A 19,124-nucleotide genomic window follows, 5' to 3' on the forward strand; every position below is an offset into this window, starting at 1 on the left:
AGCCTACGCTGGGGCCCACTGAGGACTAACTGGAGGGCATCGGACAAGACCTGGGGTACCACTTCATCTTTCACTTACGCTTTCCACACCACATCTTCCATCAGACACGCGGTAGGAACCAGAAATAATCCCAGCCAGAAGTGCGCAGAGCTCAGGACCATGGCTGCCTGCAAGAGACAGAAGTGACATGTGCATTAATGCTCTTTCAAAAAAAGAAAGAGAGAGAGAGAATTTAATCAGTGAAACACGCCCCAACACACAAAAGCAATAGAACGTATTAAACTAGTGAAAGCTGAAATATACACCCAGGAAAAACGGGAAGGGGACCGGCAGGGTGAGCGCCTTGCCGCGATGTTCATCAGCTCTTGTCTCCATCCTGATATTTTGACGAGTGTTGTCGCCTTTTCTAAAGCGCTTCGAACCCCCACTCTGGTCAGAATATGCTGTCCTAAACCCCTCCTCTGGAGAAATGCTGGAGCCGCCAGACTCCACAGAAATAAACTTCACTCCATAGGCGCCTTGCAACCACCCACGTATCCATCAGTTCCTGGTGCTTCACTGCTCTCCTTCACTGATGTAACCACACCTGGGTGCAGGGCAGAGCGGTTCTCAGCACCCAGAGGAGGAAGGTGAACAGGTTACGGTCCTTGTCTTCAAGGAACTTAAAATGGGGTGGTGTCTCCTACATCACACGTGGAATGGATGTGTCATGCTCATATGCTCTGGGGGTGAGAGGAAGGCTAGAAGGCTGGGGAGACTTCTTAGTGACAGAGTGTGGGATGTGATGGGAAGAGAAGCAGGATTTCAACAGCTACAGGGACAGAGGGAAGGCGATGACAGGGGGAGACACAGCCTCCGATGATGAGACTCCCAGTTCCCAGGGTGCAGGGTCACAGAGAATTTGGGAGGAAGTGGGAGAGGGTCTTAAGGAAGAGTTACAGGGGCAGCTGTCAGTTAGGTGAGGACCTGAAAAGAGGGCTCAGGGCCAAGGCAGGGGGAGGGAAGGAGGCAAGGGGGGAGGGGAGGGAGGGGGAGGGGAGGGAGGAAGGGGGAGGGGGAGAGTTGATTTTGCTCTGAACAGAATCGGGGCTGGGAAGGCAGAGTCCTTAAACTTTGTTTTGAGTGAGCGAGGCCAGAGGGTGGAGCTGGTAGCAGTGGCCAACTACTCGGACAGGGACCGAAGTTAAGTGTGACAGAAGCCTTCACATTCACTGGTTTCTCTTTTCTAAGTGCTCACCACTGGATTCTACCGCAATCGATGTGTTCTGCTCCAGCCCACATCTAACCACGTCAGTCTTGCCGCTGAACCCCAGCGTGTAGCCCTGTCTGTGGTGTCGGAACTTTATGACAACAAAACGGAGAAGCAGTGAGATCTGGGGTAAAGTTGAACACCAACCCTGGCCCTGGAGCCCTTGCTTCCCTTTTCTAAAAACAAGATTGCCAGCTTTCTGGAAGAGCAATTTAACACCTTAAAAATACGTGAGTACGTCTTGCCCCATCAATTACCCATCTCAGAATGCATCCTACGGACACAAGTAAGAACTTGAGTAAAGAAGCAAGTACAAGAGTATTCACGCAGTGCCGTACCGTCAAAGGAAGTAAGAAATAAGTGTCCCAGAAGAGGGCTTACTAACTATACTGTAGTTCCTGCACCCAATGGACTTCTGTGTAGCAATTAGAGGGATGCAGAATTATAATGTTGACATAGAGAGGTGTGATGCGATATTGCTAATAAAACGGATGGGTTCTGAGCGTCTGAAGGGGACCTCCCCCGGCAACAAGGGTAGGGGTGGGAAAGGACGCAGGATTGGCCCAAGTCTCAGAATTAAACCTGAGGTGTGATCTCCTGATGCTGCCCACCCAAAAGTTACGCTGCATCTTTAAGTGTTAAGCACTGTATATATGTCACTATACATCAATACATATAATAGTTTTCGTAAGTTCTGTTTTGGAATTTCCTCACCTTAAAAAAAAACCACACACATTCCGGGGCCTCAAATGCAGTTCAGTGGTCCAGACCTTGATCCACTGAGACTGTGCAGACCACCAACCCGTGTGCCCCCTGTGTGCTTGCATGTCAGGAAAAAGGCACAAAATGGTCTATCGAGGGAGTGCGTTGCAGTTTTCTTTTCATATCTCTTTGGCTAGCTCTAGTTCCCATTTCTCATACAGAAAACGTATTACTTACACATACAAAAAATGTAACTCATCACCCTCCCCGCCCCACGCCAGTGGCCCAAGCGAACCACAGGAAGGAGTTGGATTATCCAGGTCCTTTCTTTCTGCAAGTCCCACCTTCCCCCTCTAATCCATCCTTGGCTGACCCAGCGACAGGAGGCGGCCTTGTTTAAGATACACTTGTGGGCTACATCCTAGATCATCGTCTGGTGTATTTTGCAAAGAATACAGTCATTTAAGAATACGATTTTATAGAAATGATAGTTACTGTGATGGGATGGAGGTGTTAGCTAATGCTATGATGACAATCATTTTCCAAGATATAAGTGGATCAAATCAACATGTTGTACACCTTAAACATACAATATTATATGTCACTTCTATCTCAATAAAGCTGGAAAATATTTTTTCGAGAAAAAAATAAAAATAACATGTTCCAACAATGTGTACTATTTAAAATAGTTTATGAAACTCCATAAGAATTCTCATTGCTGACGGAAAATAGGAAAATGACCTTTGAACTGCCCTGCTGAAAATAGGGAGCGTCTCCCCAGTTGACAAAGGTTCCATGGAAATTTGGAAGCACTGTTGTTTTGTCACTGGTTTTTAAAACTTGGGGCTGTTTTAAAACACATAATGGACGTAACTCATTTTAAAGGTGTGTCTCCAGAGAGGCTTCTACTATCCCGATTTTCACAGATGGACTGAGCTTTGAGGTGCTGAGATCTTTGCTAAGGCCACAGCTTTTGGTATCGAAATGTAGTCAGATTGCTCTTGTTCTCTCAGAATAATAATAAAAAAGTGCTTACGGAGCTGGGCTAGGTGACACATGACACTCAATTACTCCCCCCTCCCCTCTCACCTGTACTACTGAGTGAGGTTTTAAAAGTACCCTTTTGATGTGCTAACAGCCCCACTGGAAGAAGGGCATCCTCAGTTAACGCACCTCTAGCTACAATGACTGTTAACCACTTAGGTGCCAAATGCACCCACTGGATCTCTTGGGGTGCTTCTCAGTCTACTTTCAGAACGGATACAGCATGGACAAGAAGGATCCTCCGTGGGGACAGGGCCGCTGTGCTTCTCCTCCCCCTAAGTCACAGTGAGCACGTGCTGGGGAGCAGAGTTCCTGCCCCCCAGGCAGCGGCCTCGGGCTACTAACTCTTTTTTTTTGTTTTTTGTTTTGCGGTACACGGGCCTCTCACTGCTGTGGCCTCTCCCGTTGCGGAGCACAGGCTCCGGACGCGCAGGCTCAGCGGCCATGGCTCACAGGCCCAGCCGCTCCGCGGCATGTGGGATCTTCCCGGGCCGGGGCGCGAACCCGTGTCCCCTGCATCGGCAGGCGGACTCTCAACCACTGCGCCCCCAGGGAAGCCCTCGGGCTACTAACTCTTGCTGCTCTGGGGGATTTTCAGCATCTGAGCAGGTAGAGCAGAGCGAGGACTTTGGGTTCAGACGGACCTGGGACGGAACTGTGCCTCTCAGCTTTAGACTGTGACACTTGCACGGGGTAACTGCCCTCTGCATTCCTCAGTCTCCCCCGCGCCGCGCCGTTAAGATCAGGACAGCAGAAGCACCTCCCTCGTGGGGCTGTGGTACCCAGCACCCTGTTAGCTGTGCTCACAGACAATCCATCTCCCCAAACACCCAGGAGCCCTGGACCAAACCTTCCAAAATAAACACACGCTTCTTCCTTCCTTGAAGTCTACCTGGCTCCCCCAACCCCCAAACATCTGTACAGGGCCCTGTGATGCTCTGGAAACAGCTCCACCTGTAAAATGACTCCGAGGCAGTGAGTGCGCTCGGGGGCTGGCGCATGGCACCCGGCATCTGAGCCCCAGCCAGCTGGCTGCGCTCCATCCCTCAGCTGCCTTTCCGGAGCAGAGCAGTCCGGGGACCCCTCGATGAGACATTTTCTCCACTGTTTTCTTTAACTCTGACAACTGCAACTGAAATTGAGCAGCAGCCCGCGGCCCCCCAGGGATTCCTTCTGCATTTCTCTCTCTCTCTCACTCTTGCCGTTACTTTTTAAGGCTCCTCTAACCAAAGTTCAGATTGCATTTTTTTTTTTTTAAACAGAAAAAAAATGTTCTTGGGGAGAAAAGACTTGACTTCATAAAGAATTTATGATAACCAAATGAGGATGGCCAACGACCCATCCCGAGGACCAAACTGAGCAATTAAGGTGTATGCTTCTACTTTTAAAATGGATCGATTCTTTCACGAAACTAGAAACTTCACAGCAACAGTCCATCTGCATTCCCTCCTCCAGTGGTTTGGAGCCCTCGTTACGTGCCAGCCTCACGGTCCCTTGGAGAGACCTACAGATGGAGACTGCACAGCCCTTCAAGGCTTCATCTCCACCCGCTCACAGAACGTAGGGGGTGTTGTTAAGGTACCTTTTCTTCGTCTCCAGGGATACGTTGCAGGATGCACATAAGAATCCACTAGCACACCCTGCAACAGCTCCAAAGTCCCCACGAGGGTTTCCCAAATAATAGACCTGTGTATTAGTAGCCGAAAACCAACCCTCCCCTCTTCCAACCCCTCCCCTAGCATTTCCTACTTGAATTAAGCGACACCGCTGGCCTCAGGCACAAGTAAGAGGTGGGTCTTGGTTTCTGCTTCTCCTCTCTTCTATTAAACCTCTCTTCCTGGGCGTTCCCGCGTACATGATTTCTAAGCCCCACAAAAACCCCTGCAAGAGAGACACTAACTGTTCCCATTTTACAGATGAGGCAATGAAGGCTCAGGGGTTACGTGGCCAATTCAAGGTCACCTGGTAAGGGGCTGAGTCAGGATGTGAACCCAGGTCTCTCTGAGTCTAGAGCCAGGGCCTGTCCTGTGGTCTGAGATCCATGTTCTTAACAGACAGTGGCTTTAATGTCTACTCATAATTCACTAGCATTTTTTTTCTTTTTACTATATTTGCCAGTGTTTCAATAACTTCTATTTTAATAAATTACAAGCCTTTAGATGTATATAATCCAGCTTCCATTTTTATCCCAGGAGTCCTACGCTGACTTTTCCAAACATAAATTAACTCTGCTGCAACACTTCTGACCCTTGTCTTCTTCTATTCTGCTTAAAATGTAACATTTTTAAATGATGAATTTAAAAACTGGGCTCTTTCATGGTAATGTCCTTGTTCCAGGGCACGATGCCACGTGCTGACTCAGCGAGCAGGTGTGCCTCATTATTCAGTGAAGCACAGACTCCCACGTCTTGGGGCCCAGTGAACAGACAACACAGCACACGTCCGTTAACCGACGGCTCAGAATCGGGACAGCCTGTGGGTCTGAGTGGGTCTTGAGGTCCTCACTATTCCTCGGTAGGACAAGTCTTATTAAGGTTGGTACCTATGAAGCAAAACCAACATCTTAGTCTTCAAAGCATCCTGGCCGGCATTGACAGGACAGGTGAAAAGCAAAACCTTAACACCCGTAGAAGAAAAGGTGGGAGAGTATCTTTCTGACCCCCATTAGCTTTTAGAAAATTTGATACAAAACAGTAGAAACATTGCAGGAAAAGAGAGGAGCTCGCATTAAAAGGGAAAACTTTTGCTCTAAGGGACACCAGAAACAATGTTTAAAGAAAAGCCACAGATTGAGAGATTTCCAGGGCACATTCCAATCCCGGTTGCACGTATGCTCTGGGGAGACTCATACGTGTCCACAAGCAGACATGTGCAGGAACGGTCGCTGCAGCATTTCTGGTGACTGACCTCCACCAGAAGTCAAAAACCTAAATGTTTATCAATAGGAGAAGAAATACATTTTGGCATATTTATAGAACCAAAAACAGCATTAAAATGAGCCAGCTACACTTACATCACTCTAGATAAACTTCAAAACCCAGTTCCGAAAAAAACCAAAGCACTCCAGTGTCGAGGGGGAGGGTGTATATGATACGACCTATATAAAGTTTCAAAACCCTGCAAAAATCAACATTGCCTACTGTTTATATTTTCTACAGGTTTATACCTACATAATACATGCATGAAAATAGTAACATGAAAGTAATGAGAGTATTTCTAGCTCAAGGAGGATGAGACGGGGAGGGCTACTAAGGGCACTCAGCAGCTTGGCTAACATTTTTTTTTTTTCTTTTCGAAAAGATATGAGGCAAGGAGCATGTCAACATTGGACTAGGCTGGGGATATAATTCCACATCCTTTGTCTCTACGTGTGAAGTCTGTCGCCATGTTGAAAAATTCCACCAAAAGGGGGGTCTCTAAAATAGCCAGGGGGACAAAGGTGAGCCTTGATTGGTCAGAGGGCAATGGGCAGGGGGCATGGAGCCCAGTGCAGAAGCAGGAGCCAGCAAGGAAGGGGAAGGTGGAAGCACAGGTTCTGAGGCTGAACGAGGCCAACTTTCAGAAAGTTCTGGTTGTGGAGAGAGCCTGCAGCTCACAATGACCACCCTGGGGCGACGGATGAGCTCGGCCATGACAACAAGGAAAGGGCCACAGATACCTGTGCCTGCCGTGTGCTCAGCCCTTTTCCCCAATGAGCTGGCTCCCTCCTCCCCGCAACCCTGTGAGGTGGGTGCTATATGGTCACTCCCAGCTTACAGATGAGGTCAGTCAGGCAAGAAGGGTCTAGGGTTTGAACCTGAAATGGGGAAGAACCTTTGTATTCTGTTACAAGTTCATTACCAAAGGGATGTTGCCTAGAAGCTTAAATTACACATAATGGCCCGTCTCTGGGTCCCCTGCCCCCCCCACCCCCAGGTAATGAGGATTAAGCCAAAACACCTTTGTTTAGCTCCCAGGAAACATCCTGACCAGGCCCACGTGCGAATGACCTCAGGAAGGAAGAAATTAACACATCCCCTCCGGAGGCCGAACCAGGACTTTACTCCCTCCCCTTTTAGTACAAAAGAAGGCTGCATTCTGACTCAGGGAAGATGGTTCTTTGGGACGTGAGTCCAGCATCTTCTTGGCCTGCTGGCTTTCTGGAGAAAGTCACTATTCCTTGTTCCAACACCCTGTCTCTTGACTTATTGGCCTGTGTGCGGAGAGCAGTACAAGCTTGGACTTGGTAACAAACCCAGCCGTCTGACCCCGGGGCCCACACCTTCTCACAAGACAGGTGGGCTAGCCCTATTTATTCGGGGGTCATTTGTACACAGTGACGGGTGAACCTGTGGAGGTAAATGAGATCACAAAGAAAGGGAATACCGGGTGAGGAAAGGCTTGAGATCAGCGTCCGGGTGATTCCTATACTAGGAGGTGGGGAGAAGGAAAAGGAGCCGGGACTTGGTGAAATCTCAGGGGGAGGGAGTCCAGGATGCAGCTGTGTTCTGAAGGTGAGGAGATTTTAGGGATGACGAGAGGGAGGGTGCTGAGGACAGGCGTGCAGCCATACCATGAGGAAATGGGGGAGGGAGGAGGGCCGGATGGGGCTTGTCCAGGACCTGAGACGGCAGTGCGGGTGGGACAGGAGGAGAAAGAGCCTTGAAAGGTAAGAAGTCAGGAGGGGAGGGTGGAGAGTGGTCCCGGGGGGACTGCAGAGAGGGGATGACATGGAACGTGTGGCTTTGGAAATTCAAGCACCAATGTTAACTCAGAGGTGCTGTGGACGGCCTTCCACGACCCCGGGACACACAAGGCCGCTTCACAATCGTTAAGGAACCATGATCCCAGCTCTTCCGGTGAACAACTGACTTGGAACAAAATTTTCTCTCCTTCTCGCTCTTTCCTTGGGCTCCCAGGCTCCTGGGTGACTCGGGAAAGGAGCAGGGGACCCACTGCGCATCCTGGTTGCACCTTTGTTCCTGTAATTACAACCGTAATTCAGACGAAAGACACATGTGCACGCACGTTTAGGCGTGAAAGTTAACATCACAACCCGGAATATGAAATACTACCTGTGTGCGATGGGGCTAATTTACATTTACTGCGGGATCCGTACCTGTGTAATTTCCTGGTTTTGGTCTGTATAGTTTTTCAGACTCAACATTTTATTAACTTTTCCTTTAAACCAGCTATCTGTCTTCGGCTAGGATTCCCCATCGTACTCGCATGCATATTTCCAAGCTGAATATCCTGTTTTAAAAGTCTGTCCATTTCCTCTCATCTCCCTCAGTCCATCTGTATTTTTTACATCGAACCTCCTGGGTCCTCACCTTTTTTGACTCTGTAAATTTAATTAATGTACTTTTGACTTTCTTTACCAGGTCACTGTTGAAAATTTACATAAAACAGATCCAATTTTTTTTCATCACGCTCTAATAGAAACACATCAGCTACATTTCCCTTTCCCATATATTTCAATTCCTCTTTTCCATACAGCTTCCCAAGTTTAAAAATTCTTAGATACAATGGCACATGAACGCTTTTGACTGATTCTTCTATAGAGAGCCTACTACATTTCAGCATCCTCCCATGTTAGAATTGGGTTATCATGTAAATAACATCTGATACCATTTGCTCTTCATAAAATCATCTAGACCTTCTTTTTTTTTTAAGAGTTCAGCACAAAGATTTTACTTTATTTTTCAGTTATACATATATATATATATTCTTTTTCATATTCTTTTCTATCATGGTTTATCACAGGATATTGAATACAGTTCCCTGTGCTCTACAGTAGGACCTTGTTGTTTATCCATTCTATAGATAATAGTTTGCATCTGCTAATCCCAACCTCCCACTCCTTCCCTCCCCTCCCCCTCAGCAACCATAAGTCTGTTCTCTGTGTCTGTGAGTCTGTTTCTGTTTCATAGATAAGTTCATTTGTGTTGTATTTTAGATTCCACATATAAGTGATATCATATGGCATTTTAGACCTTCTTTTCTTATGTCTTTGTTCCCCTCAATATTGTTGAAGGCTCTGAGGGATTTCTTGTGCTTTTTTAGAACTGTCTTCTTATATTTCTATTAATTTTGGAGAAATGAAGATGTTCTCAGAGGAGAAACGAATACGATAATTAGCCTTCTTTCCCATTATTTCAAAAACAAAGCCAATGAGGTTACTTTGAGTCTCTGTTAGAAAAGGAAATTCCTAGCTGACGGCATGAACGAAGTCTACTAATGCATTTGAGATTTTGAATAATACAATTATTATTTCAAGGATCCACTTTGTTTTTCCTCATAGTTTTACTTATTTACTCACCATGGCATTTAATGCCAATGATATATAATTTTGTGTTTCTTTTATCTCTTTGTTTCTTTAAAAACATTTATTAGTAAGCCATCGTCATTCCTTTGTTCTCCATATTAACAACCTGCTTTCTCCCTAGCACAAACATTTATATGTAGCCCCCGAGAAAGCAAAAACAAAAAATTCAGACCAACTCTAAGGCGGGAATAGCTGAACGTACACCTTTGCCTGTAATTCCTTCTACTGAAATCCTTAACAGGCTATAAACAAGTTGGCAATGAAACCAATGGAAGAGAAAAATCTGAAAAAAAACATGTTTCCTGAGTTCTGTTCCTCTTAGAATCCCTATTTAAACACTTTGCCTTATTTCTAAATTTTTCTTCGATGACCCTCACTGGTTGAGATGATTCTAATCAGAGCATCCCTTTCTTTGTGGCTGTTTAAATAACTTTATTGTTTTAAACCAATAACACATTGAAATGTACTGACCAATGCAATTGAATTGTATGAGAAAGCTCAAACTGAAGTTCATTAAACCCACGGCATCACCTGGGAGCACTCCAGGTAACTGCCTTCTGGTTAGCTTTCCACAGAGCAGCGCTCAGGAAGCGCTGAGGTTCACAGGTGGTCTACTGGCAGATACTAAAACTGTCACCTACAGCACTGTGCGCTTTGGACCTCTAACTCACAGTGTCTTGGGAAGCGGGCTGAGGGTTTAGACAATAATAAAAATACCGCTGGTGGAGCAGGGGGACAAAGGAACTTCAGGATGGCAAGAAACGGGCAGGGAGGAACGGCTCTGTGTTACATTGGGGTAAATCAAGGCCAGCCTTAGAGGAACGTTCCTGGAAGCTGGGTGAGGGAGGGACGGCCAACCTTCCAGGGCTCTGCCAACTGTTTCCCAGTGACTCACATGGAATCAATCAGAGGAAGCGACTCTGATGCTTCCATGTCACGGTCCCGCTAATTAATTCACAGATTAGAGTTTAAATGAACATCTGTGGGACTAGGGTTTCTTCCCTTCTCGCTTCATATGGACTTGAAGGTGATGATTTACGAGTTTTCTTTCAATTCAAGGACACCAGGAGAACATGTGTTTGGAGTCCGGATCCGCAGGCCCACGGAGGCTTTTTCCTAGAACTTCTCACTGCAGGTCCAGCAGGGCCTGTCCACGTCCCCACAACGAATTACTTCCGCAGACACCGGGCCCACGGCCTCCCCGAATCCTCCCCTGTAATCCCCAACATCTGTTTTGTGTCCAGCGCTGACCAGCGGGGGAATTGGCAAGTCCTGGCCGTCAGCATCGCACAGCTGAGCCGACGGAGCACAGCCCTGTGATCCCAGCTGAACACACCGGACGCGGCGAGGCTCTCGGCTAAAGCCCTTGGCGGCGCAGCGGAAACACCTGTTCAGAACTTGTTCAAAATAAATGCGTGTGAGCACTTCGAGGGGTCAGTGGACAGCAGCCGTGAGGGTTACGGAGCTCGGGGTCCTTGGGTGCGTTACACACCCCGATTCCTAGGGTCGATGCGCGCCTGTCCTTCTCCACGTTTTAACTGAAGATGCTCTATCTGAGGCCAGCACTTCGAGGGGTCAGTGGACAGCAGCCGTGAGGGTTACGGAGCTCGGGGTCCTTGGGTGCGTTACACACCCCGATTCCTAGGGTCGATGCGCGCCTGTCCTTCTCCACGTTTTAACTGAAGATGCTCTATCTGAGGCCAGCATTTCGAGGGGTCAGTGGACAGCAGCCGTGAGGGTTACGGAGCTCGGGGTCCTGGGGTGCGTTACACACCCCGATTCCTAGGGTCGATGCGCGCCTGTCCTTCTCCACGTTTTAACTGAAGTTGCTGCATCTGAGGCCAGCATTTCGAGGGGTCAGTGGACAGCAGCCGTGAGGGTTACGGAGCTCGGGGTCCTTGGGTGCGTTACACACCCCGATTCCTAGGGTCGATGCGCGCCTGTCCTTCTCCACGTTTTAACTGAAGATGCTCTATCTGAGGTTGGCTTGGGGCTTACTCCTCTCTGGGTGACACGCAGAACTTCATGAAATCCACAGCTTCAATCTCAACCAAACGTCCCATATTGCCTGATTTGGGGCTCAAGCCTAATACCTATCGTGCTGTTTTTAACAGGATGTTTGATTTATCTGGAGAGAATATGACGCAAAGTAAACATGAGTCTCTGCATCAGTGCAACACCTCTGACAGGGAAGCACAGCCCCACTTCATCCGGTAGGCGGTCCAGCTGGGGAAGGTGACCCGACACCTCTAAGCCTCATCATCAGTGGAGACGGCGCGTTTTATTTAGTTATGGTACCGTTTGGTTCCAAATGCATCCAAGGGGGAACGAGTAAATATGAAAGAGAAAATAAGGCAGCACAATTGAACACGAACTATCGAGAGAGACAACATGTCCTTCAGCTGGGCAGCCTGCCTGATTCCCCAAAGTCAACATGGCGAGCTGAATGCTGAAGTGACAAGCTCCCTGAAGCCACGTGCACGCATCTGTAAACTGGGGCCATCTTATCCTTGCGGGCTGCTTGTTGGGCACTGAGCACCATATGTAAAGAGCCTAGTACGGTACCCGGCACTGGACTTCTTCAGTACCTTGCAAAAGTTGGCAAAATCGCACTGTCTACAAGGGTATCTGAGGCCACTTGCGGCTTTTCATTCAAGACCCTGCCCTTGGCTTTCCATCCCCTGCCCCACGCTCTCTGGCCACATTCAACTGTCTACGTCTCTTCAAATCCTCAAGGTTCTGTTTCGTTCTTCCTTGGCCTTTGCCCATCTCGTTCTTGGTTCAGCCGGCAGTGCCCGCCTCTGCCGCTGTTCTGACTGTGAGAACTCCTCTTTCCCCCTCCAAGACCCAGTTCGTGGGTTCTCCGGGCAGAATGGCACACTCCCTCCCCTGCATCCCTCTATAATGGTGACAGTTCTATTGCTGCCATTTTCCACACGACTACTGTCTGCCAGGCGCCGTACTGGCCACTCGCCGTCCCGTAAGTTAATACACACGGATGGCCCTACAACGATAGCCATAGCCTCTACTTCATAGATGTGGAAAGTCTGGTCCAAAGAGGTCACATGATCTTCCTCTGGAGCCAGAGGTAAGAACCACCATCTGATCCGGGTCCGCAGACCCCAGAGTGCACCCCCCTTTCCACTGTGTCTTGTGATTCTGCTTTCTTTCTTTCTTTCTTTCTTTTTTTTTTTTGCGGTACGCGGGCCTCTCACTGTTGTGGCCTCTCCCGTTGTGGAGCACAGGCTCCGGACGCGCAGGCTCAGCAGCCATGGCTCATGGGCCCAGCCGCTCCGCGGCATATGGGATCCTCCCGGACCGGGGCACGAACCCGTGTCCCCTGCACTGGCAGGCGGAATCTCAATCACTGCACCACCAGGGAAGCCCTGTGATTCTGCTTCATGCTCAAGGATGCTGCCCTGTTTCCTCATCTTCTTCCTTAGACTGAAAGCCTCCTGATGGTAGAGATGTGTTCTCTACACCCCTGTGTCCTCAGCAGCTGATGTCAGAGGTGGCCACTTATTAACAGGTTCACTGGAGACAGTGAAGGGGAACCCACTTTGACAGAGGCCAGCCATATACACTACAGGTTCTACACTGCCGGCTTGGTTGGAGTATAAACATCTGGAAAGGAAGTTAAGGCCCGGCACACAAGTACCAACCAGGTGCCACCTGTTCCTAAATCTTTAGCAACTGACACTAAGTATTTTCATCCAGACTCTTTTTTTTTTTTTTTTTGCGGTACGCGGGCCTCTCCCGCTGTGGAGCACAGGCTCCGGACACGCAGGCTCAGCGGCCATGGCTCATGGGCCCAGCCGCTCCGTGGCACGTGGGATCCTCCCAGACCGGGGCACGAACCCGCGTCCCTTGCATCGGCAGGCAGACTCTCAACCACTGCGCCATCAGGGAAGCCCTTCATCCAGACTCTTAAGGATTCTTCCACTGGCATTAGGCAAACCTCCCCACTTGGGTGGCTTTCCAGCAATTAGATCAAGTTAGTCCGTAGCCTGTGGGTCCCTTCTGAGCCAGTGACTGAGGAGTGACCCTCTCTGAGGGGCTGGCATTGTGCTCTCAGGCCGGACCACCCCAGCCCTGGGAGACACGGCTGCTGGCCTGTAGGTACCGCCGGGACCGTGATCCTGGCACTAGTTCCCCCTGGAAACCTGACTCTTTGAGTGCTGTCTTCAGAGTGAGAGCCCCGTCACGTAACAACCAACTGGTCCCAGCAGCTGAATTTCTGCAGCTGCCCTGGTCACTGAGGAGGCCTGCTGGGAAGGCCGGTCACGTGGACACGCTCCACTGGCCTCAGCCTGCGTGTGCCCACGCGTGGAGCCTCTCCTGCGACCTTGAGGCCCTCTTATGTTGGGTGAGCTCAGAGCTCTGAAGCTTTGAGGGGACCCAGGTGCACAGCCCTTCCTGGCTCCACTGGTTGCAGCAATGGGGGTGTGCCTGCCTGTGTCCCGGGATAATCACGATAACCGCTGCCGCTTACTGAACACACGTCCCGAGCCAGGCGTCCTGCTAAGTCCCTGGACACGAATTCCTTACTGAATTAACACAGCAAACCCTATGATGTTGGCACAGTTTCCACTACCCCGACCCCCCTCTGGCAGATGACACAGCAAAGCATAGAGAGATGGTGACTCGTCTAAGGTCACACAGACAAGAAGTGGTCCAGCTGGGAGACCCCGTGCTCTGAACCGTGGACTACAGTGTCTCTTAGGCAACCCCGTGTCTTATTGAAGCAGAGGCCATCAGGGAGAAGTAGGAAAGAAATCCGATATCATGACTGCCAAACCAGGCAGAAAAACTGGGCTGGCCCTGTCGTGTAATCCGGCATCAGCAGAAGGAAAGCTGAGTAAACAGAAGTCAGAGTAAAAGTTCATCGACGGCTCACAATAACGCACTGGGAGTGGGGAAACCTAACCGGGAGGATGAAAAGTGAAATTTGGGGGGCATGAAATATGGTTCCTTTCAGCTCTAAAGCCCGTGACTGACTCCCCCAGCAGGCTTCGGGCAATGCAAACACCCAAGACAAATCCTAGAAGCATATCTAATGGAATAAGCCAGATTCTGTTTGCTTGCGTTTCTGAGGCATCAAAACGGTTCCTCTCTGTGCTGACTTTGGCTCCCCTGCAGTTTTAATTAAGCCTCCCAAGGCTCACAAGCATGTTAAAATTAGGCAGAAAGAAAACCTGTGGCCTTTGATGCCAAGGGCTGCTAAGTGCTGGCCTTCCAGTTTGATCTTTGCTCGGGCAGTTTCAGCAGATGCTCAGAGTCGACCTAAAGGAAGAATTTTCCATTTATTTTGCTTTGTGGGGAGGGGCTGTGATTACTCAAGTGATGAAAAAGTTTCTTGCTTGGGGGAAGCTGCGACAAAACAGGTACTGGGAATCCCTAAGCGGGCTGGCATTTCTCGTTCGAACCATCCCAGGAGGAGGGATGATGGCAGGCCTCCTCCCTCGTGTTGCTCTCTGAGATCCACCTTCTGCACAGCATCCGCCCACCATTGGTCCCACTCTTTTTCTGCTGGAGGGGAGGGAGTCACGTCACGCCACCAGCCATCGCTGCATCGCCATTTCGGCTCTCATCCTGTGCGGTCCAAAAATGGTGACTGGTTTCCTCTCCTGCACTATAATGTGAGATTCTGGAGGAGACGGTGTCTCGTTGGTCTCCCTTGGTAGGTGCGCTGGATACACCCCTCCCTCGCCCGGCCTTTAAAGAAGCTTTGCTGAAACACTTTAGGGAGTTTGGGGTTTTTTTGAGCACGAGCCCCCCGTTCTCCTTGCTCAGCCCTGCAATACACCTTTCTCTGCTCCAAACTCCGATGTCTCAGTTTCTTTTGCCTCACTGTGTATCGGGCACGGGAACTTGCGTTGGGTAACGTGGGCTACTCTCTCAACAAGCCTGGGGGTGAGGGAGGGCACAGAGTAACTTACGGGGTGGAGACTTAGGACAAGTAAGATGCTTGCGGAGCTCATGTTAGCAAGAAAGCCAATCAAGACAGACAAATTAAAAACGTACAGGAGGTCCCAGGATTAGGCATGGTTCTTATACTTGTTTTGTTTTGGGGACAGGGAGTATCAGGTTGTGTTTGTGTGTAACTAAAAATTCAACCAACAGTGGCTCAAACAACAAACAGTGGCCGATTTTGCTTTTTCTCCCCAAATATTTCTGGAAGAAGGTGTTTGCTCCTCCATGCTCTGGAGCACCCGGGCTTTCCCCGTCCTTCGGCAGCACGACCCTCATTGTTGGCTTTCATCTTTCCTCTCGCCTGTGGCCTCATGGCCCCAAGAGGGCGGCAGTAGCACGAGACACTCCATCTGCCTTCCAGGAGGAAAGCGGAGGTAGCCCACCCAGCTCCCGTCATGCAGGAAGGCCCTGGCCCACTTCCTTAGTGCCCACTGGCTACCTGTGGCTCACAGGGCCACTTCCAGCTACCAGGGAGGCTGGCCACCCAGATATGTGTCCTCTTAGCATCCTTGGCAGGAAGTCGTGGGAACCCAAGAGGCTGTTACTGGCACTTGAGTCAGCCATGGGGATGCAGATGGTGACCTAGGGAAGAGTCTTAGCATACGGAGCGATCACACAGTTCCTAAGAAATAAGGTGGAAACACATGACACAGAGGAGTTTTGAGAAAGAGAAACACAAAACTGAAGGTGGTGACGGCTCAGTCACCAGTGTGGGGCATGGGACTGTCCTCTGATAAAGCATGAGGGAGAGAGGGAGGGAGAGAAGTGGTGACCTCGGGAACGTCCCACTGGGCAACATGGTAGAGCGTCTGCACAAGGAGTGATCCACCAGGCTTGCCGCTAGCACAGGAAGCCTAGGACTATGTTCTATTATTGAAACACCTCTTCTGATATCAATTTCCTTTTAACTATTTAGAATAATCATTTCATTTTTCTTAATAGGTTGGCTTTCAAATTTGTGGGAAGTTCTTCCTCTTTATCCCTTTCAATATTTAAGGGATTGGTTGAGCTAATTTTGGGGTGTAAATATCAATGGAGGCTTAGAGTAAAGAAAGGAGAGAGGACTGAGAAATATTGTCAACAATTTCCATGTGAACACAGAGGAGTAAACGGAATAAATAATTCTTCTACCTTCTTCAATTACATAATCATTGAAAGGATTCTGGTACCTATTATTCCAAAGGGAGTCTCCTTAAATACGTCTTCTGTCTCCTTGCCTCTTCCTTAATAAGGCCCCCTCGCCATCTGCTTTGGGAAGCCCAGAAGTGTCAGGGAAGTTGTTCCTTCTGCCAAGCTGGAGCTCCTTTCCAACTTTCAGGGAGAAAATGTGGGTTTGTAGAACTTCCCAATTGTTTTCTCTGGGGTTTGAAACCATAACATTTCCATTCAGAGGAAATAGTCTTAGGATGTTTATTTTTTCAGACTTCATGAATATTAAAAGCGCTGTGATTGAAGCCAAAACATAAGAAAAATGAAGGCAGTGATACCAAATGCGGCTGTTCTGCTTTCAAAGCCGTCTTCATCCGTGTAAAACGTTTGAAGCAAAAGAAGAGAAATGGTAATAAACATAAAGCAAAATCAAACGCAGTTCTAGAGACACGGTGATCACAGTTCTATCTGGGCTTTGGACGCAGCTGGACAGTGGCGTGGGGAAGGATGGCAGTGCTCTGTGAGCAGACACACTTCAGAGAAGGAACAGAAAACTGAGTTTTCAGCTGAAAACTCAATGTGCCAATTCTTTTTTAAAGGTTCACACGTATTCAGCCCGGATATATCATGAACCTCTGAGGATTTACATATCTCAATGTGAAGAACTAATAACCAGTGAGTGGCTTAGATAAGACCTTATGGACACTCAGACCTTTTAAATCTTCAGGTGCTAAGATTTATTTCCCAAAGTGAACCCATTTACTCCAGTGAGCATCAGACTACTTCTTTTCTAGCCCTGCTGGCCCAAGCGCAGCCCCATGGGTGGAGAAACACTAACTGGCATTTCGACAACAAAAGTTCAGAACGCTGACACAGACAGCTACCTGCCCATTTTGGGACTAAGTATGATTCAGGGACCCCCATACATCAAACCTGGTCTATTTTTTATGAGAAAAACCAAACGCTTCTGAAATGAAGAAGCCGTTAAATTTTGTCCGGTGAAAGTGATAAAATACTGAATCTTAACTTTTTCTGGTGTGTTGAGTAGCATGGGAGGGAGGTGAAAAATACCATGACAGTGGGGTTCCCAAGCACAGGGACCAGACATGTGGTGAAGCAGGGGAGCCCAGTACTGAACTAGCATTGATGCGCTCGTCTTAGAACAGACTTTGAACCAGAGACACCAGGAAGGAAGGAAGGAAGGTGGAAGGATGGAGAGCGGGCAGGAGGGACAGGAAACACAAAATCAGCAGAGAAGAGGGAAGTCCAGGAGAATCTGGGAACGCACATTGCCTGCTGTCCCTGTGGTCCTCCAGGGCTTTCTGGAGTCAAGGAAAGTTACTACCAAGCCATTTTTCGGTTCATTAGTTCATTCTTCCGAACATTTCTGTTAACTAAATAAAACTATGTTAGCTCTGCAGTAATTTAAAATTTAACTTTGTTATTGCTAATAATTGATTTTTATTTTCAAACTTTAAGCTTATTTTTTGAGACATGATCCATCAGTTCATGTGTTTCTCATTCATTCATTTAGCAAAACCTCCAATGAACACCCATCATCTGCCAGACACAGTCTCACATGCTAGAGATACCATGTGCTCAGCGGGGACACAGGTCACGCCCTCCAGAGCCTCCACTCTGTTGGAGAAGAAGGATGTTAAGTGAATGATAAGGGCCTTGAAAGTGACAGAGTGGGCAACAGGGCATCTGGAGTGGATGGCAGTTGAGGGAAGGAGAGGGGAAGAATCAGGAAAGACTCTCCTGAATGAGCCATTTCTCAGCAGAAACTTGAAGCAGGAGTGCAAGTTGATCAGGTAACACAGGAGGCGGGCAAAGCTCCAGAGCCTGGAGAGAGCCTGCAATGTTCCAGGAACTAATACAGCAGAGCAGAGAGCGAGGGAGGGCTGGCACAGACAGGAGTTAGATCGGGGAGGATCTTTACATCTCGTTTAGAATCTGGACCACATCAAAACGTCAAGATGAAGCTGTGACAGACACACTCATACTGACGTTGACGAAAGATGATTTAACCGTGGAAGATGTCCTAAAACAATTGAAAACTCTAGCCTGAAATCGTCAAAGCTAAATCTTCTTTATACTTATCAGTGTACCTACAATCACACCCACAAGAATTGCATTTTCATCTTAGACGATAAGGCATTTCTCCTCTCGTCCAAAGCTACCTTCTCGTCCTGAACTGATCCCACTTCTTCCCCTTCTGTGTGCATTTGTTACCCTTGCCCCTCCCCCCTCTGCCCTCTCTCCCATCTCTCTGGTCCTGGAACCTCTTCTCTCCTACTGCAATGCTGTCCTGCCCCTGAAATCCTGGGGAAAAGCTCCATTTCCCTCAGGAGCTGGCTGAGGGGAGTCACTATTACACTTAAGAAGTTCCCATAGTTTCCTGGACTCTGCCCCAAAGTTGACTCTGTTCTTTTGTAGTCTGAGGTAATTTGTTCCATGTATATATTTCATGCACTACATAGAACATGTTTACTATATGCTGTTTCTTTCTCCAAGTCTTTAAGGGCAATGGCCAAGCATTTCATCTTTATATGCTCAGCACACAGCTCAATGCCTGACAGAAAGGAGACCCACCACATAATTTTTTTACCTGAATTCCGTAAAAACAGCAAACATTTTAAAGTCCTTGTGATTCCCCAAAACTACCTGAGAGAAGACGCTTCTGTGAAACAGAAGTAC

The 19,124-nt window shown here is 48.5% G+C and overlaps 1 protein-coding gene across 2 annotated transcripts in view; it reads right to left on the reverse strand.

The window, feature by feature from the left end:
* Nucleotides 1-19,124, reverse strand: part of ATP8A2 (ATPase phospholipid transporting 8A2) — a 526,913-nt gene that overhangs the window by 53,732 nt on the left and 454,057 nt on the right. For both annotated transcript variants that reach the window (XM_067713702.1, XM_067713701.1), the window contains exon 34: nt 79-167. In XM_067713702.1, coding sequence (XP_067569803.1) covers nt 79-167 — 89 coding nt within the window. The remainder of the gene's footprint in view (nt 1-78; nt 168-19,124) is intronic.

The sequence above is a fragment of the Pseudorca crassidens genome, chromosome 18, assembly GCF_039906515.1.
Source record: "Pseudorca crassidens isolate mPseCra1 chromosome 18, mPseCra1.hap1, whole genome shotgun sequence".
In the NCBI taxonomy this organism is placed as follows: Eukaryota; Metazoa; Chordata; class Mammalia; order Artiodactyla; family Delphinidae; genus Pseudorca; species Pseudorca crassidens.